The sequence below is a fragment of the Strix uralensis genome, chromosome 15 (genome assembly GCF_047716275.1).
Source record: "Strix uralensis isolate ZFMK-TIS-50842 chromosome 15, bStrUra1, whole genome shotgun sequence".
NCBI classification, from domain to species: domain Eukaryota; kingdom Metazoa; phylum Chordata; class Aves; order Strigiformes; family Strigidae; genus Strix; species Strix uralensis.
Genome location: NC_133986.1, coordinates 13150662 through 13174416, shown reverse-complemented (window position 1 = coordinate 13174416; position 23755 = coordinate 13150662). Strand labels below are relative to the sequence as shown.

Sequence of the window (23755 nt, the reverse complement as noted above, 5' to 3'; positions counted from 1 at the left end):
GGGGAGGTGACGGGGTGTGCTGTAGCGGGGTGGGAGTCAGGGGAGAGCTGGGGTGCTGCAGGCCGGCTGTGCGCTGTGCTGGGGTGTCAGGGAGGTCATGGGGTGCTGCAGGCCGGCTGTGCGCTGTTGTGGGGTGTCAAGTCACAGGGTGCTGCAGGCCGGCTGTGCACTGTTGTGGGGTGTCAGGGAGGTCACAGGGTGCTGCGGGCCGGCTGTGCGCTGTGGTGGGGTGTCAGCTGGGGAGAGCCTGGGGTGTTGTGAACCGGCTGTACAGTGCAGTGGGGTGTCAGGGAGGTCCCGCGGTGCAGTGGCCGGCGGCGCTGGGCCTGGCGCAGGGGCGGGGGGTGTCGGTGGGGCGGGTAACCCCAGCGCCCCAACAGTCGGGCAGCGGTGGGAGCCCCTCCCGCGCCCTCTCTATGGTAAACCCAGGGGGAGAGGGGCGGGGCACGGCGCCTCTCTGGCCCCCTCCTCTCTGTGGTCCGCCCGGCCACGCGGCGCCGGGGCCGCTCTGTCCCGCCGCTCTCGCTGGTTGGCGGAGGGGTGGGGTGGGGAGGGGCGTGGCCAGCGCGGGGGGGGGGGGGCGCGGGCGGGCGCGCGCTCATGAATATGCAGCAGCAGCGGCGGCGGCGGCGGGTGAGCGGGGGTCGCTCCGCTGGGCCGGGACTGCGGGAAACCGGAATTCCCCTCCCCTCTCCCCCCCTTTTCACTCCTCCGGGCCCGCTGTGGCCGCCGGGGCGAAGCCGCGGGGCCCCGCGGGCGGGAACGGCGGGCCCGGTGGTTTCCCTCTTTCCCCAAAATCGAGTGGGGGGCTCCGTTGCCACGGCGACGGGCCTAGGCCCCGCGGGCTGCGGCCTACCCAGCTACTCGAGCGGGGCCTTCGTTGCCGGGGCAACGGGAGTAGGCCCCGCCGGGGGAGGACTTGGGGCGGGTGACGGGGCACAACGGGACGGACCCGCATCCCGGGGCGGGGAGCGGGGCCTCGTCACTGTCCCGGGGCTGCCAAGGGGTTGGGAAACGGGCCCGATGGCTTCCAGATGGGGGTTGGGGCGGCCGTGACGCCGGTTCCCCCGTGGAAGGAAGGGGTGGCCTGTCTGTGTGTGGGGGGGTGGACCCCGGCGGGGCAGGAGGGAGCGAGGCGGGGGGAGGAGGGGAGGGGAGGGCAGGGCCGGGAGGAGGCACCGAGCGGGTTTTTCCTGTCCCCGCAGCCCCGGTGAGTCACGGGAGCGGCGGCAGCGTGAGACCCGTGGGGACGGCACCCCCCCCCGCTCCCCGCCCGCCCTGCGCCCCTCCCCACCCGTGTCCACGACCCGCCCCGGACATGAGGCTGCTGTGGGGAAGGTGAGTGGGGCACCCCACGGCCCCCCCAGCGGAGGGTGGGTGGGTATTGGGGGGTGCTCCCGGCCCCATGGGGGTCAGGGGGGGCTGGCTGGCACCTCCGGGGCTGCGGGGGGCTGACACGGGGCGGGTGTGCTGGAGTGAGGGGGGCTGAGGTGGTCAGTGGGGCAAACTGGAGTTTGGGGGGGTCGGCACAGGTCGGTGGGGGTGACACGTGTGTGTTGGGGTGTGAGGACAGGCCAAGGAGGGCCGGTACAGGTAGAGGAGGAAGCGCAGGGTGTTTGGGGGGGTCACAGTGTGCGGGAGTCAGGCCGGGGTACACGTGATCGCCGACGTGTACGTGGGGGTACAGGCAGAGGGGGGTTTGCCGCAGCGTTTGGGATTCCTGCGCCGTGCCCGGTTGGCGCAGGTGAGCCGGGGCAGGCGTACGAAGGGTGGTACCGGCGGGGAGAGGGTTGGCGGTGGTTTGGCACGCTGTGCTGCACAGGTGGACGCGAGGGTTGGTGTGGGGCTGGGAGGTTGGTGCCGCGGCGCAGCGGGGCTGGGTCCCACCGGCGAAGGGACACTCCCTGAAACCCTCCCCCCTCCCTCTTCTCTCCCCAGGGGCTGACCTTGCACCGTGTCTGCCGAGCCCCGGCCCCGCTTTCACCATGGCCTCCCAGCCGCAGCCCCTGCGCCCCACCTTGCCCAGTGCCGGGGGGGCCGGGCTGGCGGCCGGCAGCCCCGAGAAAGGTCTGTCCCAGAGTGGGGGAGAAATTGGGGTGCTGGGGGGCTTTGCCGGTCTGCTCTGCGCTAGGAAAGCTCCCCTGGGGATGCCGGGCAGGTGCCCGGGGTAGCCCGGTAGGGCCACGGGGCTCCTCCAACGCGGTATTTCTCCCCCCCCACAGGCACCGCGCGCCCCAAGCCGCCCATCCGGCCCAAGCCCCGCGTGCTGCCCAAGCCGGCCGTGCCCGCCAAGCCTTCCCTGCCGCACACCCCGCCAGGGCCGCGGCACCCGCGCCCGGAGCTGCCCTCCGCTGAGAAGATGAACCGCCTGGCCGGGCCCCAGCCCTATGGCAGGGGTAGCGTGGGGGGGCCCCTCCGGCGCCCCTCCTTCACCCTCAAGTCACCCGAGACCCACAACGGGAAGGGGCTGTCGTCCCCTCTAGTTGCAGCCACCGAGGACCTGGGCTTGCCCCCTGGCGAGGAGGTGCCCCCTGCCCCTCCGACCCCCTCCCGCAAGGGCCCGGCTCCCTTCAAGGTAACGCCGGTGCCGGTGGCGACCAAACCGGAGAGATTTCCAGGGACCACCGTGGAGGAGATCCTTGCCAAAATGGACAGCAGGGAGGGCCCGGGCAGCCCGGACCGAGCGCGGCTCTCGCCCTTCTGCCCCGATCCCTCCTCTCGCTTCGGCTCCAAGACCTTCACCGCTTTCCGGAGGCGGCCCAGCGGGGAGGCGGACGCAGCCCCCCCCAGTGAAACCCGCCAGGCACCCCAACCCGTGGCGGACAAGCTGGGAGTGGAGGACGACGGATGCCCGGTTGCCGAGACGAGGTGAGGGGCTGGGGACCGACCCCAGCGAGGGACGGCGGGGATGGGGAGTGTCGCTCCGAGCCGTCACGGGGACAGGAATAACGGAGCTGAGGTCTGGGCTCAGGCCGCAGGAACGTCCCGGTGGCAGAGCTGCCTCTGCGCCTGCAGCCCCTGAGGGCCAGGAAGGGAGCCAGGCCGTCCCCAGGGCTGGGAATAACAGGGCGGGATGTCGCTCCCCTTGGGAAATGCCCCTTTTTTCCCCATATTTGCTGGTTTTTTTTATTTTTTCCTGGCGGGCCATGCCATGGCAGTGGGCGTGGGTGAATCCGTGGGACTCCTGGCTGCAGGATGTCCTGGGTGAGAGCCAGCGCTTGGCCATGCTCCCGAGAGCCAGGCACCTCCGGGAGAGTGAGACGGGGGCTATTTTAAACCGGAGTGTGAGAAACTCGCTCTCCGAAGGACTGCAAACTTCTCAGAAAGGGGATTGCAGCTGATTTGCCTCCCTCCCCTCTGCAGCCCAGGCAGCTCGGTGCCGGTTTCAGGCACGGCTTTGCAGTGGTTGAAGGGCCTCTTGCGGTTCGCCCGACCCCATCCTGCGGCCAGAGCGGGTGGTTTGGGGCCGGGCGGTGGGAATTCACCCTGCTTCCCCATTTTTCTCCGACAGCGGCTCCCCCCCAGCCGGCCCGAGCTGTGCCGGGGACCCCCGCGGACGCCGGAGGCCACCGTCCCCCCGTGATGTGAGTTCTCGCCTCGCCTTCCCGCGCCGCGGCAGCTCCACTCCTGGGCTCTCTCCTTCGGGGCTCTCCTGTCTCCTCCGGGGCTCCCTCTCTGCGGGGTGCGTGTCTCTCCTTTCTCCTTGGGGCGGGGGGGGCTGCCTGCCCCCGGCGCTGGGTGCCCGGGCGCGGGGCCAGGTTATTTCGGAGGGGGTGGCGTGTGCCAGCGCCGCTGCCGAGGCGTGGGCAGGGAGCAGCCGTGAGTCACCAGCCGGGGTTTGGTGACCCGGCAGGTATGTGGCAGGGCAGGCCCTTTCGGGCTCCCCGCCAACCCCCCTCGGCCCCCCTGGCCACGCTGGGGGCGGTGACCGGGACACCGGGCCCTGGGGACACCGTGAGGGAGGCACTGGGTCACCCTGGCAAGGGGGACAAACCCTGACAGCGTCAGGCAGGGTGCGGCTGGCCAGGGGGTGCCTGGCCCCGTGGTGGGGTGGGAGGGTCCAGGCTTAGGGAGGGGTTGGATTTTACTTCCTCCTGCTTCATTTCCTCCTCTCCATCTGTCTCCGCGCTGGCAGAGGGTGGGCGCGCAAGGGGGGCAGCAGCAGGGGGCTTGGGGCCGGGGGCCACCGGTTGCCGCCCGGGCTGAGTCACGCAGGAAGCAGCCGGGCGCTGGCAGGAAGCGTGGGCACCTCCTGCCCGCGGCCTGAGGTGGGGGGGCCGGCCTGAGGGACCCTCGGCTGGGAGAGGGGGGGCTTCGATTCGGGAGCAGGGGATGCCTGGGAGGTTCCTCTCGAGTGACGTGATGCCCCCCCCCCCCCCCCCCGGCTCTTTCCACAGCTCTCCTCTCTCCAGCCGGGCGCCCTCGGACCCCCGGGCTCCCCGAGGCCCCCCGCCTGCCCGGCCCCTGCCCCAGGGGCTCCTTTCCAGCCGGCTGAGCCCTCTGCCTCGGCCCCCGGCTCTCCCGATGCCCCCCCTGAGCTCCCGGCCCCTGGCTCCCCTGAATCCCCTGCATCCCCTGCTCCGCCTCCAGCTGAGGTCTCGGCCGCCTCCATCCAGGCCCCGGGTGCTCCCTCCTCCTCCTCTTCCTCCTCCTTCGCTGAACCCCGGCCCAGCGCGTCCCGCTCCCCTGGCTCCCCCCACACTCCCGGGGAGGGGTCCCCCGATACTGTCAGCCCCCCTGGCACTCCTGAACTGCCCCCCAGAGTCACCTGCCCCCCCGGCTCTCCTGAGGCTGCCCCCGAGTACCCGGGCCCCCCCAGCCCTGCCCCCGAGCCACCTGCCAAAGCCTCCCGTCCCCCTGGCTCCCCGGAGGGACCCGACGACTCCCCAGTGTCCCCACAGTCCCCCGAGGGTCCTGATTTCAGCCCTCCTCCCCCTTCCAGGGACTCAGGGCTCCGGCGCTCTTCAGAGGGGGTGTTGCAGCCCCCGCCCACGGGACAGGGCTTGGGGGAGCTGGGGGGCTCGCTGAGCGCCCTGCCCCGGCCCGGGGACCCCCTCTCAGAGCCATCCCTGGGCAGTGAGTCTGGCTGGAGCCTTTCCCAGTCCTTCGAGTGGACGTTCCCCTTGCGGGGGGCGCGGCGGCTAGCGTCCCCCCCGCGCTCCCCCATCCGGGAGGCAGCCGACTCAGGGCTCTCCGAAGAGGGCGAGTCGGACCAGGAGGATCCTTCCCCCAGCCCCCTGTGCTCCCGGGGGGACAGCGGATCCGAGGGGGTGGCCAGCAGCCAGGAAGCAGAGGGGGCTCCATGTCCGGGGGGTCCCGTGGCCCAGCGAGAGGCAGAGGAGGAGGAGGAGGAGGAAGAGGAGGCAGAGCGGGATGCCGCCCTGCCCCGCTCCCCTCTCTGTGTGATGGAGCCTGAGCCCCCCGCCCAGCCCGGCCTCCCCACCGAGGAGGATCCGGCTGGCTCGGCCTGGGCGCCGGCGGGCAACCGCCCCACGAGCCTGCAAGGCCCCGGCGGGCCGGGCCACAGCGAAGTATCCTCGAGGGGCCCAGACCCCCACGCCGACCCGGGCTGGCTGACGGAGCTGCTGGCGTCGCCGGGGGCCCATGCCGCGGGGCACGCCTCTCCGGGCACGGAGGGGCCAGAGGTGAGGGGGGGTTGCGGTGTCGGGGTGGCGCTGGGCCCCGCACCTGGCGGACGGTGGGACGGGACGTGGCGGGGCCGAGCGGGAGCGCACTGTGCCGGGGTGGGGAGGGGAGGGCAGGCGGCAGCATCTGGCCACCGCCCGGGATGGGGCTCGGCTCGCGCTGTGTCCCCCCGGCACCCCGGGGTGTTTCCCCCCAGCTTTTCCTCCCCAAGTCTCCTCTCTGCTGCCTGGGCTGGGGCTGCTGCCCCCTCTGACCCCCTTTAATTGCTTCTCCCCACTGTCCCCCTTCTAACCCCCTCCCCCTCTCCCCCTTCTAATTCCCTCCTCTAACCCCTCTCCCCTCTCTAATCCCCTCTCTCCCCTCTAATTCCATTTCTCCTCTCTAATTCCCTCTCCCCCCTCTAACGCCTATCCTCTGTCTAACCACCTCTAACCCCCTCTCCCATCTCTCCCCCTTCGAATTCCCTCTCCCCCTTCGAATTCCCTCTAACCCCTCTCCCCCTTCTCCCCTCTCCCCCAGGACCTGCTGGGCTGGTCACGGAAGGATCTGTGCAGTGAGTTTGGCATCGGCCACCCTCCCCAGGCCGGCGCCTTCAACTGGACCCGCGAGGCTGCACCCAGGGAGAGAGACTGGCCCGGTGAGACAGAGCGGGACTGTGAATTCGGGACCAAATCAACCTGGGACGGCGCCCATGGTGTCAGGGATGGGGACCGGCAGGACAGGCCCTTCAGCACAGCCGGGAGGGACTGGGGCAGCGACTATGAAGGGACGGAGCTGACGGGGGAGATGAGGCTGGGCCGCGGCGACTGGCCCGCACCCCCCGGCACAGGGGAGAGCTGCCGGCAGGATCGAGACTTTGGTGCCGGCAAACCCAAGTGGGGCACGAGCTACGGCTTGGGTGGTGCGGGCGGGGAGGAGCTCAGCGCCGGGGAGGCTGACTGGAGCGGTGGCTACGGCGTGGGGCATGGCCAGCGGCGGGACAAGGGGCCGGGCTCCGGGCGGCTCAGCTGGGCTGGCGGGTACGGCACCGGCAACGTGCAGGGGAAGGATGGGGAGCTCAGCCCAGACTGGGCCAGTAAATACAGCAGCGGGGATGCTGAGACCAAGGAGAAGGATTTTACGCTGGGCTGGGCTGGCAGATCCAGCACCGGGGACACTGGGAGCCCAGAGAAGGATTTCAGCCCCAGCAGAGCGGCCTGGGACAGCAGCTACAGCCCCAGGGACATGGAGAGCCAGGACCGGGAGTTCAGCCCCAGCAGACCTGCCTGGGATGATGGGTTCAGCGCTAGGGATGAGCCCCACGACGGGGAGTTCAGCCCCAGCAGACCAGTTTGGACTGGTGAGTACAGCGCCCGTGACATGGAGAGCCAGGACCGGGAGTTCAGCCCCAGCAGACCTGCCTGGGCTAGCGACTACCACAGCAGGGCCATGGAGAGCCAGGACCGGGAGTTCAGCCCTGTCAGAGCGGCCGAGGCCAGCAAGTATGGCACCGGGGATGGGGAGAGCCGGGACGGGGAGTTCAGCCCCAGCAGAGTGGCCTGGGATGATGGATACGGCACCAGGGACGGGGAGACTCAGGAGCGGGAGTTCAGCCCCGGCAGAGCAGCCTGGGCCGGCGAGTACAGCTCTACAAACGCCCACAAGGAGGATGGAGAGTTTAGTCCCGCCCAGCTGAGCTGGGCTGGGGAGCGCGGCCTTGGCCAAACCGAGTTGGCCGATGCCTTTGGCGTCAGGGAAGACGACCCGCCTGGCCCCCGCGGCCCCGACACCCCGGCGCAGGAGCCCAGCTGGGGCAGCACCGACCGGCGGGAGCATAGCGCCACCGAGAGCAGGGACTGGGCTGGGGAGCTCGGGGGAGCCCAGCGCCACAACCAGTTTGGCACCATCGGGACGGAGCGGGCACCAGATCCCTGCAGCGCCGTGGCGGCGACCGACGGCTCCGCGGCCTGGGCCGGCATGAGGAGGCCTCTGCGAGACTGGCCCGGAGATCTTTCCTTCAGCAGCCCAGAGGCCACCGGCTGGGGCCCAGGCCTGGGCAACCTGCCTGCCGTGGGCAACTTGGGCCAGGCGCCGGAGGCCAGGCTGGGCGAGCCGGGCTGGAGCACGGAGCTGCGCGACGCCGAGGCCAAGCGCCGGGAGTGGGCCAGCGCGTTCGGCGCCCGCTGCGCGGCCCGCAGCCGGGACTGCGGCGACGGCGAGCAGAGCCTGGGAGGCGACGGCAGCTCGGCCGATGGGTAAGGAGGGTGCTGGTGAGGGGAGCCGTGCTGCGGCGGGGGCTTGGGACGCCGTGTGTGTTGTCCTGCTGTGCCTCGCCCGTTGCGTGGGCCCTGGGCTGCCAGAGCTCCTTCCCCAGCCGCTGTGTCCCCCGCCAGCCCCACGGCCGCAGCGGGGACGGTTTGAGGGACTGGGTTTTGATTTGTCCCAGCGGGATCTGCCCTCTCAAGCTGATCCAGGAGGGGATGATGCTTTTGGGGCACCCTCCCTCCGATGTGGGGGGGTGCTGGCGTTCCCTTGGCCCCCCCAAAAACTGGCAGAATTACCCCCGTGCAATTACCGGTTCGTCAGGATGTGGGAACCCTGATTTCAGCCAAACTCGTGGAGCTGTGGATTCCCCCCCCCCCAAAAAAAAAATTCCCTCAAATAAATAAATTTCCGATAAATTCCCTCAAATTGCCTGAAAAGAAGGATCCCAGGAGGAGGGAAGCGAAAGCCCCATGGGCCTTGGGAAGGCCCCAGCTGGGTCGACCTGTGTGGGGCATCGGAGAGCCCCCACCCCCTGCCCTGGATGCTGTGTGGTTTCCTGCTGCCGGCGCCTTCCTGCACCCTGGGTGGTTCCAATCCTCCTCCTCCTGCCCCTTGGGGCCCCTTGGTCACCTCCTGGGGGGCTGGTGACCCTCCTGGGGGGGCCCGACCCCTTTCTCTGCCCCAAGGGGGGGAGTTGGCCTCAGTTCCCTATTTGTCTGGCAGCCTCCTCGCCCTTCCCACCCCCAGATTCTGCCCCAGCCTTTGCGATGGGGCTTTGGGGAAACTTCCCAGAGGTGCCCCCACCTTGGCGTGACATCCTGGGAGAGGGGGGAGAGTCCTGGGCACCCGGCTCCTGCCCTGACCTCGTGGGAGCTGCGTTTGCCCTCCCCGTGCCTCAGTTTCCCCTGGGGGCTGCCAGAGGTGAGGCTGGGGGCAGGGGCAGGGGTTCTGTGACCCCAGTGCAACTCCGGGCTCTTGTCTTTGTCTCCCCGAGCAGAACCATCCGCCTCTCGGCCCCCAGCCCTCTGACAGGCAACGCTGTGGAGCCCCCCCAGAGCGAGCCGCCCAGCCCCGCCGAGGAGGAGAGGGACCCCCCCGAGCCGGCTGCTGCCCTGCCGAGCCCTGGGGCCTCCCTGCTGCCGCCAGAGGCTGCTGGTGGGACCCTGCTGGACACGGGGAGCGAAGGGGCCCCCTCAGAGCACCCAGACGGGGGGAGACCACCGAGCTGGGAGGAGGAGCGGCTCTCCCTGGACGCCCCCCAGCCCGAGGGGCCCCTGGACGGCGCCGGGCAGGAATTCACCTTCCTGGAGGTGAGTGGGCGGGGGCCGCTTCCAGCCCCCTCGTGTGGCGCGTGGGTGCTGGTCTGGGTCTGGGGTGGGCTTCCCTGCTCTGGGGGTGGGGGTTTTCCCCTCTGCCCCCAAGGGGTCCCCCAGGGGTGTTGTGGGGTGGTCTGTGGGCATGCTGGCTGGGGTGGGGGTGCTGGGGGTCTCCGGAGCTGGGCACTGACCTGTCCCCGTGGGCTCCACAGGACACGGAGGTCCTGGACAGCAGCGTCTACCGCTGCAAGGCCAACCTGGGCCGCAAGCGCCGGCACCGGGCGCCGGCCCTCCGCCGCGACGCAGCCTCGGAGGGTGACAGCTGGATCTTCCGGGACTCCACGGGTGAGACAGAGCCCCCCCCAGGACGTGGTGACGGGAGGAGAGGGGTGGCGGGGCCGTTTCTGCGTGGCAGAGGGGTCTCGTGGTGACGCTGAACCCCGTGTCCTCCCCGCAGAGCCCCGTCCTGCCTGCCCAGCAGCGTCCTCCGACGAGGAGACGGTGGAAGAACCCAAGAGCCGGCGGGTACGAGCGTCCCCCTCGGGGAAGGGGGTGAAGGTGCCGCTTTTCCCCGGCCTCAACGCATCTGCCCTCAAGGTGGGGCCCCGAGCAAGGGAGTGATGCGGGGAGGGGAAACTGAGGCAGGTTGGGACTGGGGGGGGTTGGCCAAAGGCAGGTGGGGAGGGAGTTTGGGGGAGGGCAGAGCACCCCGTGCCCCCCTGACCCCACTCCTCTGCACCCAGGCCAAGCTGAGGGTCCGAAACCGCTCGGCCGAGGAGGGGGCGGCGCCGGGGGACACCAAGGCAGCCCCCCCCAAGGACCCCCACGTGCAGCGCTCCAAGTCCTGCAAGATCCCTGGCTCCAGTGGGAAACCCCTGGTGCTGCCCCCCAAGCCGGAGAAGTCCTCAGGGTGAGTGTTGGGGCATGGGACACTCGGGGCCGGGCTCAGGGGGGGTGTGTGGGCAGGTTTGGCAACAGACAAGGCCGAAGCTGTGGCTGTGGGGAGGATGCTGAGGCGGTGGGAGGTGCTGGGGGGCTGTTCCCCAGTTCTGTGCCCCGCCAGGGCCATTCTGAGGTGGGGTTTTCCAGAGGCACGAGGGTTTTGGGGGTGCATCAGAGGCATAAAGGCGTCTTGGGGGGCGCTGGGGCTGTTGTGGGCAGCAGGAGGCTGGGCTGGGCCTGGCTGGAGCTGGGCGTGGGGGGAGGCTTTGCTGGGCCTGGCTTTCCCAGGGCGGGTTGCCTGGAGAATCTGGCTGCTCCACCCTAAACACTGCCTGGGACGGAGCCCTTAAAGCCCCAGATGGTGCGGCAGCTGCCTGCTTGCCTGCCTGCTCACTCTCCCTGCCTCCCTGCCTGCCTGCTCTCCCTGCCTGCCCACTCTCCCCGCTTGCGCCCCCCCCCCCCCATTCTCCCTGCTCTCCCTGCCTGCCCTCTCTCCCTGCCTGCCCGGCCGCATCCCCCTCGGAGCAGAGATCAGCCAGGGGGGCCCCTCTTGACCGTGCCCCCGGGGGTCTGTCTGGGCCGCGGGGGTGTTTTGGGGGGGCCCTTTCTGACACTCTGATGACCCCTCCCAGGCCCGATGCCTCTCCCCCGCACTGGCTGCAGGCGCTGAAGCTGAAGAAGAAGAAACCTTGAGCGGGGTGAGTGTGGGAGCGGGGAGGGATGGATCCCAACCCACGCGGGACCCTCCCAGCGCCCGGGGCAGGGCATGGCGGGGGGCTGGGTCACCCCAGGGGGGTCCTCACCCCCCCCCCCCCACTGTGTCTCTTCCAGGCTCGCTCTCCAGCCCGCGTCTGTCCCCAGGATCGGGCCCTGCCCCCTCCCCGCGCCGGGGCCGCTCACACACCTCTATGCACTTTGTACGATGCTCGCAGGGTCCCCGTGTATTCCGCCCCCCCCCCAACACTGCCACCCCCCTCCCCGGCCCACGGGCCCCCCCCCAGCCTTCCCCCTCCCCTCGGCCATGTGTCCCCGGGCTGGGGTGTGGGCAGCGACCCCCCCCCCTCCCTCCCCCTTGCCCTCAGACGGAGTTTGGTGCCACTTTGACAGGACAATAAAACGTCATTGGTTGGTTCGGGGGGGTCCCGGCTCTTCTCTCGGTCTCCACGGTGGGGGCATGCACTTCCCCGGGCGCTGCCAGCAGGAGGAGCTCTCTGCCCGCGGCTGGGGCCGCCCCCCCCCCCCCCCCCCCCCCCGCCCTGCCGGGGCACCCGTGGGTGCTGCCTGACTGTGAGGGGGGACAGAAACACCCCACAGGCGCACGCCGACCCTCCGTGGATGCACCCCGACCCCCCGTGGGTAGACACGCGCAGGGGCAGCGTGGGTGCGCTTCCACGTGTGGTGATTGTGGGCCCACGTGGGCCCCCCCCAGGTGACGCAGCCATGCGCTGCGCCCCGTATGTACCTGCCCCTCCACCAGCATCTCTCTGCAGCAGCAGCCCCTCGCACGCTTCCCTTGCATGCCTGTGTGTGCGTGTGTGCCTCTGGCCATGTGTGTGAACCGGCTGTGCTGGTCCCCAACGGCCAACAGCCAATGGGCAACACCCAACACCAAATGGCCAACGGCCAACACCGAATGGCCAACACCAAATTGTCAATGGCCAACGGCCAACACTGAATGGCCAACACCAAATTGTCAATGGCCAACACCCAACGACCAACACCAAAGGGCCAACAGCCAACACTGAATGGCCAACACCGAATGGCCAACAGCCAACACCCATCATGGCCAGGCCGTGCCCCCCCCAGAGGGGAACCCCGGGGCTGTTTTTCCCGGCAGGGCCTGACAGAAGAGGGAGATCCGGATGAGAGATGTGTCTGAGGGGTTGTGGCATGAGCAAACACCAGCTGGCTGCTAAGGAAGTCGCCAAATCTCGACCCCCTGCAGCCAAATCTTGGTCTCTTCCCTCGGTGGGACTGGCGTTGGGCTTGGCTCTGCACCCCCCTCCCCAGGGAGCTGCTGGCTACCAGAGCCGCGGGCTACCGGGCCTTGGTATTTACTGCCCAGGGATTAGGAGTGATGGTCCCTGGAGCCCCTCACTGCTGCCAGGGATGGGGCTGGGGGTGCCCAGGGCAGCCCCATGGGGAAAGGCGCTCCTTGCAGAGCCCCACACTGCCCCCAGCCCCCCAAAACCCCCTCCCCGCTTCCCCTGGCCACGTTCCTGCTGCCTGACATCACAGATAACAGTGTCTGTTATCAGTGGGTGATAACACCCCCAACCCACCCCTCCCCTCTGCCCTGGCCATGGCAAACCCAGCCCGGGGGTCACCCTGGAGCTGGGGACCCCGCCAGGACCCCCGGGGGGCACCGAGGGCTGCGCATGAGTGGAGCCGCCCCCGGTGCCAGGGCGGCAAGGGGGGGACGGGGGATCCTCCACCCCCCCCAGCACTGGCTCCTTGGCAAGGCCTGGCCACAGCGGGCCTGGAAAGGGTTACCTGTTCCCCGGCGCTACCCACGGGGGACAAAAATAGCTGAAATCGTTATTAATAGTGATCCTGGAACCGGCTGGAACATCTCCCTTTGTCGCAGTTCCTGGCGATACCCAGGGTCTAATTAGCATTTCTTTTATTTCCCCATTTTATCCCATTTATTAGCTTATAAGCTTAAGTAACGTCTTCGTCAGGCTCGGTGTGGGGGGGGGTCCATCCCTTCGTTAAACAAACTTTGGGTTTTAACTTAGTTCAGCAGCCGTCGGGTTCACGCCTCAATTTGTAGCAGCTTTTTACTTCAATTCTTCAAAGACCCGCTGGCCTTAGGGCGGGTTAACATGTGCCTCTGCCATGGCCCGTCCCAGCTCATTAGAATATTTTATTATTCGTTATCTCCAGCCTGTTCGCTGATGGGTTGGGGGGGGGCTGGTTTGGTGGCAGCTGCGCCCACCCCTCCGGGGCTCCCGCTGCCCCCCCGACCCGCACCCCCATTTCCCAGCCCCTCTCCCTCCCGTACTGCTCATTTTTTCTGATTTTGGAGACCCCTTCGAGCTTCCCCCCACCACTTCAGCCACTGAATCACTCCACCACCCCCTTTCTTTACACCACTTTGCCGGGAAAACGGCCCCGCTGCCCCCCGCGGCTCCTCCACCGCCGGTGCTTGGGTTTTGCCCTTTGCCGCCTTCCCAGCCCTTTCCTCTCCTGATTTTCCCGTTCCGACAGCAAAAGGCACCGCCACTCCTCCGACTCCTCGGCCCAGCCCAGGCCCCCCCCGCGCTTTCCCGGCCCCCCCACTCGTGGTTTTCAGACTTTTTGCAAAGTCCCGCTCAGTTTCCCCGGTGTTTTTCCCCAAAGCCGTAATTGCGAGAGTTCAGCCCTGGTGGGACGACCCTGTCCCATGGCTCAGCCATGCCCCGCCGTGGCAGGGAGCTTCTCCTCCTCCTCCCTCCCAATATTTTATTTTTGGGGTGCCAGTGAATTTTTTTCTTCTTTCATGGCTCAGCTGAAGGCGTTGCTGCGTTCGGCTCCTTTACCAGGCGGCGAAGCCTGCGCAGAACCGGGGTGCAGCGAGGGCTCCTCATCGCCCTTCGGGTGAAAGTGCCTTAAAATAGTCTTTTTGTGGACTGGGGGGGTCTCGGTGCTCCCCCTCCCCAGAGGTTTGGTAAATGCATAAAGATCTCCCCAGAATATCATGCTCAAAATAGGGGCCCGGCGATTTGGGACCCTCCCGGTGCCACAAGTGTTTGGAAAATGCAAAACCCTGGAAGCAAAATGCAAAAGTCCCCAAAGCCAAAAGCGGGCTGCAGCCCCTGCCAGCACGACACCCCCCCTGCGAAATGCCGACGTGACGCTCAGCGCACGAAGCGCAAACCCCAATGTGCGACGCCCCGCCACGACACGCCGAACGCGGCAAATCCCGAAGGCAAACGGGGGCTGGCGGGGCCGCGGAGCCCTGCCCGGGCGCCTGGGGGTGAGCGGGACCCCCCGGGAGGCAGCTGCCCCGCGGCGGGGGGACGGGGGTTATCTCGGGGGTTGACGCTTTGACACTTGGGTGAGAGCGTGGTAAAACCCCCCAGGAAGGGGCCAGATGGAGAGCGGGGAGGGGGAGCTGTGAAATTTCCCACGGGGGCTCCCCCCCGACCATCCATCCTGCCCATCCCATCGCGGAGGAGGGCGGAGGAGGAGGAGGAGGAGAAGGAAGGGGAGGTAACACGGTGAGATTCCATGGGCCGGGCTCAGAGGGCCGGAGGAGCTCGGTGAGCCCGGGATGAGCTGAGCTGAGCTGAGCTGAGCTGAGCCCAGCCCAGCCCAGCGGCCGGCGGGATGGAGGAGGCGGCGGAGGCCTACAGCTACGGGGACAACGAGACGGAGTGCGAGTACGCGGAGTGGGGCCCCTCGCTGGCCCTGCTGCCCACCATCTACCTGCTGGTCTTCCTGCTGGGCACCGCGGGCAACGGGCTGGTCCTCTGGACCATCTTCAAGGGTGGCCGAGACCGCCGGCGCTCAGCTGACACCTTCATCGCCAACCTGGCCGCCGCCGACCTCACCTTCGTGGCCACCCTGCCGCTGTGGGCCGCCTACGCCTGGCTGGGCTACCACTGGCCCTTTGGCACGGCCGCCTGCAAGGTCAGCAGCTACCTGGTCTTTGTCAACATGTACGCCAGCGTCTTCTGCCTGACGGGGCTGAGCTTCGACCGCTACCTGGCCATCGTCCGGCCCCTGGCCACGGCCAAGCTGCGCTCGCGGGTCAGCGGGCTGGTGGCCACGGTGGCCCTGTGGGTGCTGGCAGCTCTGCTGGCCCTGCCGGCCCTGGTGCTGCGGCGAGCGGCCGCCCTGGGCGGGGACACCAAGATCACCTGCTACATGGACTATGGGGGCCTGGCCGCCCCGGGGACGGAGGGCGCCTGGGAGGTGGGGCTGGGGCTCTCCTCCACCGCCCTGGGCTTCGTGGCCCCCTTCGCCGTCATGCTGACCTGCTACTTCTTCATTGCCCGCACCGTGGCCAGCCACTTCCGCCGGGAGCGGGCCGAGGGGCCCCGCAAGCGCAAGCGCCTCCTCACCATCATCACGGTGCTGGTGGCCACTTTCGGGGGCTGCTGGTTGCCCTTCCACCTGGTCAAGACCCTCTACGTCCTGATGGACCTGGAGGTGCTGCCGTGGTCCTGCGGCCTCCACGCCTTCCTCAACAACCTCCACCCCTACTGCACCAGCGTCGCCTACATCAACAGCTGCCTCAACCCCTTCCTCTACGCCTTCTTCGACCCCCGCTTCCGCCACGCCTGCGCCGCCCTCCTCTGCTGCCGGACCCCCGGCCCCGGCACCGAGCGCTCCGCCAGCTACTCCTCGGGGCACAGCCACCCCCCCGGCGGCAAGGGGGGGCCGGTCCCGGGGGGAAAGCTGGACCCCGCCACCCAGGAGACGCTCTTCCGCGCCTAACCCCCCCTCCTCCCTGATCCACCCCCGGTGCCCCCCGAGCTGGTCTCCTTGGGGGGACCCCACCACCTCCTCCTCACCCCAGAGCCTGGCTTGCTTTGGGGACACCCCCCACCCCCCACCCCCCCGCGCTGGAAAGCCCTGGTCACGGGAAGGGGAAACTGAGGCAGGGGCTGGGCAGACCCTGGGAGGAGCCCCTGGGGGGCTCGGGCAGGGGCGGCTCCCCCCGGCACCCACAGGGCTTTGTATTTTGTGACAAATAAATGAATTTTGGTTAAAAAAGGAGCAGGGTGTGTGCAGTTCCCTCTGGGGGGCTGGGAGGGTGTGGGGTTGGGGCATGGAGGTGTGCGGGGGGGTATGGCTGGGTTTTAGGGTGTGCGTGAGTGGGGGGGTGTTGCACGTGTCTGTGTGTGCACTATGGGGTGTCCCTGTACCCCGCGGCTGCCTGTGTCGCTTCCTGGGTACCCCCCGGCCCCCCCAGCACCTGCTGGGGACTCAAGCCCGGGGCAAACCCTCCCCAGTCTCTTCCCTAGCACACACTTTGGGAAACACAAAAATTCCCACCCCAATGCTCCCGAGCATCGCAGCGTGCCGGGATGTGGCTGTTTTAACACCAAAATAGTGCAAACCCCCCCCCCCCGAGTGTCCCGCCATGGGGTGGGCAACCTCCTGCCCCAGCCCCCCCCCCCAACCCCGGCAGCTCTGATTGCATCAGGCAGCCGCCCTGTCTCACCAAATCTCATTTTCGGGCTTTTCTCCTCCTTATCTGAGGCCAGAACAAGCCCCGGGTGACTCACCCCTGCGGCCCTGATGCTATTAAACACCCAAAACCCAACGGATGGGGTCAAGGGACTGTTTGGGTTTGGACGGGGGGATTTTGGGTGCCGGGCAGGACAACGGCCCACGCTACCCCGGGATTTTGATGAGCCACCAAATGGCTCCTCTCCCATTTCCCCCCCCCGGCCCCCGCTGCTTCCTGAGGCTTTGCTCTAAATAAATCTTCCCCCTATTTGTTATTTACATCCTTCATTTAGTGGTGATGAACTATCCTGTCTCCTCGGCCTTTGTTCCTGCTTGGAAAGGATGCGGCATCATTACTGGGTTCCTTGGGAAGCTTCCCGTCGGGGGGGCTGCGTTAACCTTCCCGCTTGCCACCACCTGATTTTGGGAGCCAGCCCAGCCAGAGTCATCCCTCCCCGGGAACGGTCTTTTGTCTTAATGAACTAAACGGGAGGTGGCTGGTGGGGGCTGTGGTTTGGCTAAACTGCCTGGGGCAGAGGGTTGGGAGCCTGTGGTGGCTCTTCTCGCCCCGGCTGGGGATTTTTGGGGGGTTTCCCCAGGGTTCTGGTTTGGTCTAAGAGCCAGGGGGGTGCAGGGAGCTGGGGTGGAAAAACTGCCAAGGCCTGAAGGGAACTTTGGGAGAGAAGCATGTTTACATTCGAGGTGCCTTCTGGGCTCGCTTGCCCTGGAGAGGCCCCTTGATGCTGCTCATCCGTCTGTCCATCTGCCAGTCCATCTGTCCATCCATCAATCCATCCGTCCCTCCCTTTCTCTCTCCCTCCATCCCACCAGCCTCCCTCCCCTCCCTCCCTCCAACCATCCGTCTCTATTTATTCCTCTCTCTCTCCCTCCATCCCTTCATCTCTCCTTCCCTCCCTCCATCCCACCACCAGCCCCAGATGACCCAGCACTGAAGGGGGTGACGGGGGCCCCGTTTTTTGGCGGGGAGCTGCTGAGGGAGGTTTCCTCCCCAGCACGGCGGCCGGCACGGAAATGGCTGCAGGGCTCGCTGCCAGCGGAGACGGGAGCCGCCGACTTTCTATCCGCCTCTTGGAGATTTCCCTTTCCCTTCCAGGAGGGAAATGTTTAGCTGAGGAGTCTCTGGGGGGAAATGCAGCGACACTTCAGAAAAAAACCAAGGCCGGAGCCGGGGGGGAGGGAAGGGGCAGCGGGGGCCTGGACCACCCGTCGGAAGGAGATAAGGAAGGTGTTGCCTTCCTGCGGCAGTGCGGTGGAGGAAAGATGAGGAGGGGAGATAGAGGGGGGACAGCCAGGACCATGGGACAGGGGGATGGGGAGCGGGACCCTGCTGAAACTGGGAGCATCCTCGGGAAACTCTGGGAAGGACGGGGAGCAGGGGGGTGCTCCCCTGGGGTGAATCTTGGGATCCTCGACCCCCAAGAAGTGATGCTTTGGCTCGCTGCAGCAGACTCAAGCCTGGCTGGGGTCTGTGGGGCACGGCTGTGTGTCCCCAAATCATGTGCTGCAAGGATGTGGCTCTGGAAAAAAAGGAGAATATTCCACACAAGGACCTTTGGTCGGAGCGAAAATGTGGGGGGGCTGCAGCGGGGAGACACGGGGTGATGGATGAAGCACGGCCAGCGGGGATGGGGACAGTGGCAGGAGCCAGCTCCCCTGCACCCCAGGGAGCCTCCCAGCCCCGAGCTGCTGTTTCAAGCTACCAAATGGCCAAGCAGGAGGTTCAATCCCCCCCCCAGCATCCCACCCGGGGGGTGCCGAAATAATTTGGCGGTGTGCTAAGCCGGGCTGATGTCCCCGGGTGTCCCCTTTGAAGTGACCTCCTTGTTTACAGCCCGGCTCTGGGCTGCCTTCACACATCCCCCCCAAAGCAAACGGAGGGGGGACCCCGCATCCCCGCGCCATGGTGGGGAGGGGGGTCCAGCTCTAATTTGTGCTGGGAAAATGTGGATTTGCTGAAGCTGTGCTTCCTCGCCGCGCAGAGGAGCTTTCGACAGACCTTGCGGCTCAGAAATAGCCAAGAAAATAATGGGTGAGAGCTGCCGGCTTTCGGAGCGGGCGACGGAGCGGGGGCTGTTTCAGGGGTGTCCCCACCACGCCAAGCCCTGGGCAGCCCACCCAAAATTTGGCTCCCAACACCCCTTGGGGGGCTGATTCTCCCTGTGTTCAGAGAAGAAAAAGCATCAGGTGGTTGTGGCAAGTGCTGGGGGCTCTGGGGAGGGAGAGCGTCGGCTGTGAATGATGAGGTGGGGGCTGAAAGAGAGAAAATTGGGTGAAATGGAGAAGAGAGTTTGGGCTTTTTTTTCTCTCCTGTGTTTCCCGAGGTTCAAGGGCCTTCAGCCGGCCAAGGGGCGAAAGGTGGGGAAGAGCTGTGGTGTGGGACCCCCGAGGGTCCGGTTGTCCCCACACACTGGTGTGATCCTCCTGGGTTGTGGAGGGGATGAGGGAGGAGGGAGGGCAGAGAAAAAGGGGTGGAAAAGGTGGTGGAGGGAAAATTTGGGTCATGGGGGGAGGTTGGGGAAGGGAGGTGGGGATAGAGTATGTGGACGGGTGGATGGATGGACAGACGGACAAGTGTTGGGACGGAGGGGAAGATGGGTGCAGGTATAGAGGGATGGAGGGACGTCTGGAAGGACGGGTGGGTGGATGGGTGGAAGGACGTACGGATGGGTGGACGGCGGGAGGGACGGGTGGGTGGACATCGGCTGGCTGCAGCGGTTTGGGGGGACAGGCAGGGCAGCGCCGGGGGTGCAGGGGGGCACCGGGCACCCCATGGCCGTGGCGGCGGGTGCTGCCAACAGCCAGTGAGCTGGATGGCGCCGAGCAGGCTCAGCCCGTGACGCGGGTGGGCAGCGGGGGCTGCCCCCGCCCCCCCCCCACCCCCGGCGCCGACGCGGCACAGCTGCTGCCCGACCTCTCGCAAAAGGCGAAGGAGCCCCCGCGTCCCCCCGCCCGACGGCCCCGGGGCGGGAGGGGGGTCCCGGGGAGCGAGGTGACACGGCGGTGACCCGGCAGCCGGCAGCTGGGCCCCACCGGGGCCGGGAGATGCTGCTGGAGGAATAACAGGAAGCGCCGGGAGGGCAAAACACGACTGATGCCTTCTGCAGGTTGTGGGCCACCGCCCTCCCCGCCCCGCACACGCGTGTCCTGCTGCACATGTGTGTCCGTGCCGCACACGCGTGTTCCCACCGCACACACGTGTCCCTGCCACACACGTGTGCGGCCCCGAGCTGGGCTGCGCTGATGCTCTTTATTGTTGAGGTTCAGCTCTGAAAAAGTGCTCGCTGTTTTACAAAAGTCCGCGGTTATAAAATGTTGCTCTGTACAAAGACCCTGGGGGGGGGGAATTTGGCTTTTCCCCCTTTGCCTTCCCCACCCACCCATCCCACCCATGCTGGGGGTAGTGTGGAGGGCGGGGGAAAGGATGGAAGGAGGGAAGAGCAGAAGAGAATAAAAGAAAAGAAAAAAGGAAAAGGAAAAAAGAAAAGAAAAAAGAGAGAAAAGAAAGAAGAAAAGAAAAAACAGTCAATAAAATGGAAAAAAGGAAAGGAAAGGAAAGGAAAGGAAAGGAAAGGAAAGGAAAGGAAAGGAAAGGAAAGGAAAGGAAAGGAAAGGAAAGGAAAGGAAAGGAAAGGAAAGGAAAGGAAAGGAAAGGAAAGGAAAGGAAAGGAAAGGAAAGGAAAGGAAAGGAAAGGAAAGGAAAGGAAAGGAAAGGAAAGGAAAGGAAAGGAAAGGGATAAAGGGATAGAGAAACAATAAAAGAAAAAGAAAAAAAGAAAAAGAAAAGAAAAAGAAAACAAAAAAAAAAGAAAAAGAGGATGAGAGTGAGGATGAGGATGAGGCAAAGGGAAGGAGAAGCCGGGGGGGAGGGCAGGGTGGCTACCTCCATGGCCAGGTGCTCCCCAGCTCGCTGCAGGGCAGGAGGTGGCGGCGACGTGGGGACGGGGACACCCACCCGTCCTGGGGACACACATCACTGTGCCCGGCCGGGCAGACGCTGGCGCAGTCCTGCACCCAAGGGTGGGTCCCTGCCCTCCCCGCAGTGGGACGGGGCGAAGCGTGAGGACCGGGCCATTTTTGCTTTGGAAAGAGAGAAAACGGGTCGGGCCAGAGAGCCGGGCACTGGGGACGTGTTCGCTCTTGCTCCGCTGGCCCTGCAGTGCGGCCAGGAGCTGCCGACGGAGGGACGCGTCTTGTCCTCGGCGTCCAGAGGGTGTCTGGGGGGGATGTCTCAGACTTACCAAAAAGAAAAAAAAAAAAAAAAAAGGGAAAATAAAGGAAAAAGAGCCCAGGTGCCCCATCCTGGGACGCAGAGCTGGGGGCTGCTGCCCTCCTGTGGGCACGGGCCTTGGGGTGCAGCCACGATGGGGGTGCAAGCTCACCGTGGGTGCAAGCTCACCGTGGGTGCCATCTTGCTGCGGGTCCAGCCTGACGGGGGGCGCAGGCCCATCTCGTCACAGCTCAGGGTGGCCGGTCCTGGGGCCCCCCGCCTCCCCGCAGCTCGGCCCCGGGAGCCAGGGCGAGGCCCCGTCCCCGGGTCTTACCCCCGGTGCAACCCCGGGGCGCTGCCACCTGCACCCAACCCGCTGCCTCCACGGTGCTTCTGGGGGTCCCAGCCCCGGGAGATGCTCAGCGGTGGGGGTGGCATCACCGAGCCAGCACATTGCCTCATTTTTCCCTGTTTTCGCCTTTTTTTTGGTGGTTGGTTTGGTTTTAAACTGCACCCACATCTACACTCTGCCTCCACGCAGGGCGGGACGCGGTAAGAAAATGAAACAACTCACGGGCCGACCCTTCCTGGGGGTGCGGGGCCCCCTCAGCCCCGCTGCCGCACGCTGGCCGCAGGACTGGCCACCAAGACTGGGTGAAACACGCCCCGGGGGATGGCGGCCGCCCTGGCCGGACAGAGGGGTCGTTGGCTTGCTTTGTTTTTTTTTGTCTTTTTTTTTCTTTTTTGTCTTTTTTTTTTGGCATTCCTTTCGCCTCCCAGCCATCCCACATCGGCGAGCAGGGACGAGGCGAGGGGGTCCCCCGGCGATGCCCAGTGCCCGGTTTGGCCCCGAACCTGCGCAAGACTTTGGAAGAGAAAGGCAAGGACCGAAACGTGGCCGGGAGGGGCCCCCCCAGGGAGATGCTCGCAGCTCGGCCCGCTGCCAGTGCTGTCCCAGCACAGCCCGGTGTCACCGGCAAGGCGCAGGCGTCCCCCGGGTCCCTCCCATGGGAGCGGCAGTGCTGAGCTGGGTGCAGGCACCAGGTCCTGGGCTTGGCCCCCCCGCGGCTTTTCGGGGAGGCAGGAGAGCATGGGCAGGATTCGGTGGGGCTCCACCAGTGCTGCTTTTGGGCTGAAAGCGGGGATTTCCTTGGTTTTCCCCAGGGAGGGTGGCTGGTGTCCCCCAAGGCCATTTTTGGGGGTCTCTCTCCCAAGGAGAGAGGTTTGCTCCCTGCTGCAGCCCCCAGCCCCCACTGTCCGGAGCCGCGCGGAGGCTCCCGTGGGGCCCCCGTGCCACTGCCTCCACCGGCCCTGGGTAGCGGGAATGGGGGGTTCCAAGCTCATGGTGCTGGGGGGGACAATCCTGGAGAGTGCCCGCTGGGGCAAAAACTCCCCGTTTTGGGGCAAAAGGAAGAGGATCCGTCCCCGGGTCTCCCCTGCCACGGTGGGGCCAGCGTCTCGAGGGCTACCCCAGCATGGGGGGCGGCGGGAGGGGACGAGGACAAGGCACAGTCCGGCGTCCCCGCGGGGGGGGTGGCCAGGTCGGGGGGGACGTCGGCGACGTCGGCGGTACCTAAACGTCCTCGTCCTCGCTGGCCTTGCTCCAGCGGTGGCAGCAGTTGGCGGTGATGCCCAGCAGGAAGTTGGTGGCCACCGAGGCGATGGAGACAACGAAGCCAACGAAGGCGATGAAGAGATAGTCGTCCAGCGTCAGGGTGAGGTGACAGGCCTGGAAGCTCTCCTCCGTCAGGGAGAGCAGGGGGGCTCCTGCCACCTCAGGGGGGGCCCGGCACTCGGCCAGCTGCGAATCTGCCGAGGGAGTGGTGTCAGGGCCAGCTGCCCCCCCCAAAACGAGAGGGGTGTCAAGGGGGGGACACAGGCGGGACCTACCCGAGGCGCAGCGCTGGATGCGTCCCCGCAGCCACTTGAGGAAGGGCTCCATGGCGCAGCCGCACACCCAGGGGTTGCCCCCCAGGCGCAAGCCCACCAGCCCCGGCAGCCCCTCCAGGGCATCCAGGCTGATGGCCGACAGCCCCCCGTAGCTGAGATCCAGCTCCCGCAGCTGCGCCAGCCCACGGAAGGCCTGGGGGTGCACCCGCCGCAGGCCGGGGTTGTGGCTGAGGTCGAGGCGCAGCAGCCCGCTGGCCTCCAGGAACATGTCGGCCGCCACCGAGCTGAAGTTGTTGTAGCTGAGGTCGAGGTGGGCCAAGCGCCGGGCGCCCAGGAAGAGCCCGGCCGGCAGCGCCGCCAGCGAGTTGTTGCGCAGGTCGAGAGCCCGCAGCTGGCCGTAGCAGGCCAGGTAGCCCGGCGGGATGCTGGCGATGCGGTTGTGGGCCAGGCTGAGGTTGCCGGTGTCCAGCGGCAGCTCGGGGGGCACCGAGAAGAGCCGCTGCCCGCTGCAGTCCACCGCCTGCCCACGGCACGTGCACAGCACCGGGCAGCCCGCCCCGGCGCCCGCTGCCACCGCCGCCGCCGCCGCCGCCACCAGCCAGGGGCCCAGCAGCATGGCGGGGCGGCGGCGAAGCCCCAGCCGGCGGGGAGGCCCGGACCCTCACGGGGTGGCAGGGGCCATGACACCGCGGGGAAAGGGCCGCCCGCCCGCCCGCTCAGGCCGAGGGCTGCCGGCAGCGGCGGTGGGGAGCGGGGCCGGGCAACGAGCTACCGGAGCGATGCGGCGGGCGTGCCGGCGGCATTCGGGGGGTACGATCAATCCCCCCCGCCGGGGGCACGACGAGCCCCGGGGCGGCGGTGGGGACGGCGTCGGGCCGTTTTCGGCTGCCTGCGAGGAAGAGGGGTGGGAGGAAGCCGTGCTGGCCACACGCCCTGATGGGGGGGCCGCGGCTCGTGGCCATGTGGGGCACCCGCTCCCTCCCCGTGCCCCCCTCCCAACCCGTGATGGGGCCACCCCACTCCTCCAACCCCACGCCCTGGGGATTTCAGCCCAAAACCAACCCCCAGCCCTGCTGACCTTGGTCAGCTCACCCAGCCGGCGGTGGCCAGAGCCGGGGGGGTGCCCACTCCCCAACCTCCCTGCCAGCCCCCGCTGCTGCCAGCTCAGCCCGGTGCCGGGGATGCCCTCCCCGCCCTCTCCCGTGGCACCCCCCCCGGCACCCACCCGGGGTCCCCCCCAGCCTCCTCTCGCCCCCCGCTGCCGCCTGCCCATCTTTGCTCCTTCCTCCCTCGCCCATGCCCTCCCCAGCTCCATCCTCGCCCCACT

The 23755-nt window shown here is 67.4% G+C and overlaps 3 protein-coding genes across 3 annotated transcripts; 2 read left to right on the top strand and 1 right to left on the bottom strand.

Annotated features, from left to right (window-relative positions):
• Positions 1 to 1303: 1303 nt before the first annotated feature.
• TNKS1BP1 (tankyrase 1 binding protein 1) lies at positions 1304 to 11280 on the top strand. Its single transcript, XM_074884795.1, is given in 13 exon segments — positions 1304 to 1321; positions 1323 to 1338; positions 1939 to 2067; positions 2223 to 2868; positions 3512 to 3584; positions 4398 to 5645; positions 6166 to 7880; positions 8888 to 9200; positions 9419 to 9551; positions 9664 to 9803; positions 9950 to 10116; positions 10781 to 10846; positions 10980 to 11280. Coding segments are annotated over 12 exon segments (4644 nt in total). The 5' UTR covers positions 1304 to 1318; the 3' UTR covers positions 10842 to 10846; positions 10980 to 11280.
• Positions 11281 to 13695: 2415 nt separating this feature from the next.
• Positions 13696 to 15837, top strand: APLNR (apelin receptor). The gene has a single exon (XM_074884561.1). It carries the CDS (start codon positions 14460 to 14462, stop codon positions 15570 to 15572), a length of 1113 nt encoding a protein of 370 aa, XP_074740662.1. The 5' UTR covers positions 13696 to 14459; the 3' UTR covers positions 15573 to 15837.
• A 3778-nt stretch (positions 15838 to 19615) lies between these two features.
• Positions 19616 to 23060, bottom strand: LRRC55 (leucine rich repeat containing 55). Its single transcript, XM_074884541.1, has 2 exons — positions 22429 to 23060; positions 19616 to 22347 (listed from the first exon to the last, which is right to left on the bottom strand). Exons 1-2 carry the CDS (start codon positions 23042 to 23044, stop codon positions 22112 to 22114), a joined length of 852 nt encoding a protein of 283 aa, XP_074740642.1. The 5' UTR covers positions 23045 to 23060; the 3' UTR covers positions 19616 to 22111.
• Positions 23061 to 23755: the final 695 nt, after the last annotated feature.

Bases quoted from the DNA above. Each gene is read 5' to 3' on its own strand.
- APLNR (XM_074884561.1), top strand. From the start codon at position 14,460: ATGGAGGAGGCGGCGGAGGCCTACAGCTACGGGGACAACGAGACGGAG.
- LRRC55 (XM_074884541.1), bottom strand. From the start codon at position 23,044: ATGCTGCTGGGCCCCTGGCTGGTGGCGGCGGCGGCGGCGGCGGTGGCA. The intron at 22,348-22,428 runs GTAGGTCCCGCC...CTCCCTCGGCAG, and splicing joins CATCCAGCGCTGCGCCTCGG to ATTCGCAGCTGGCCGAGTGC.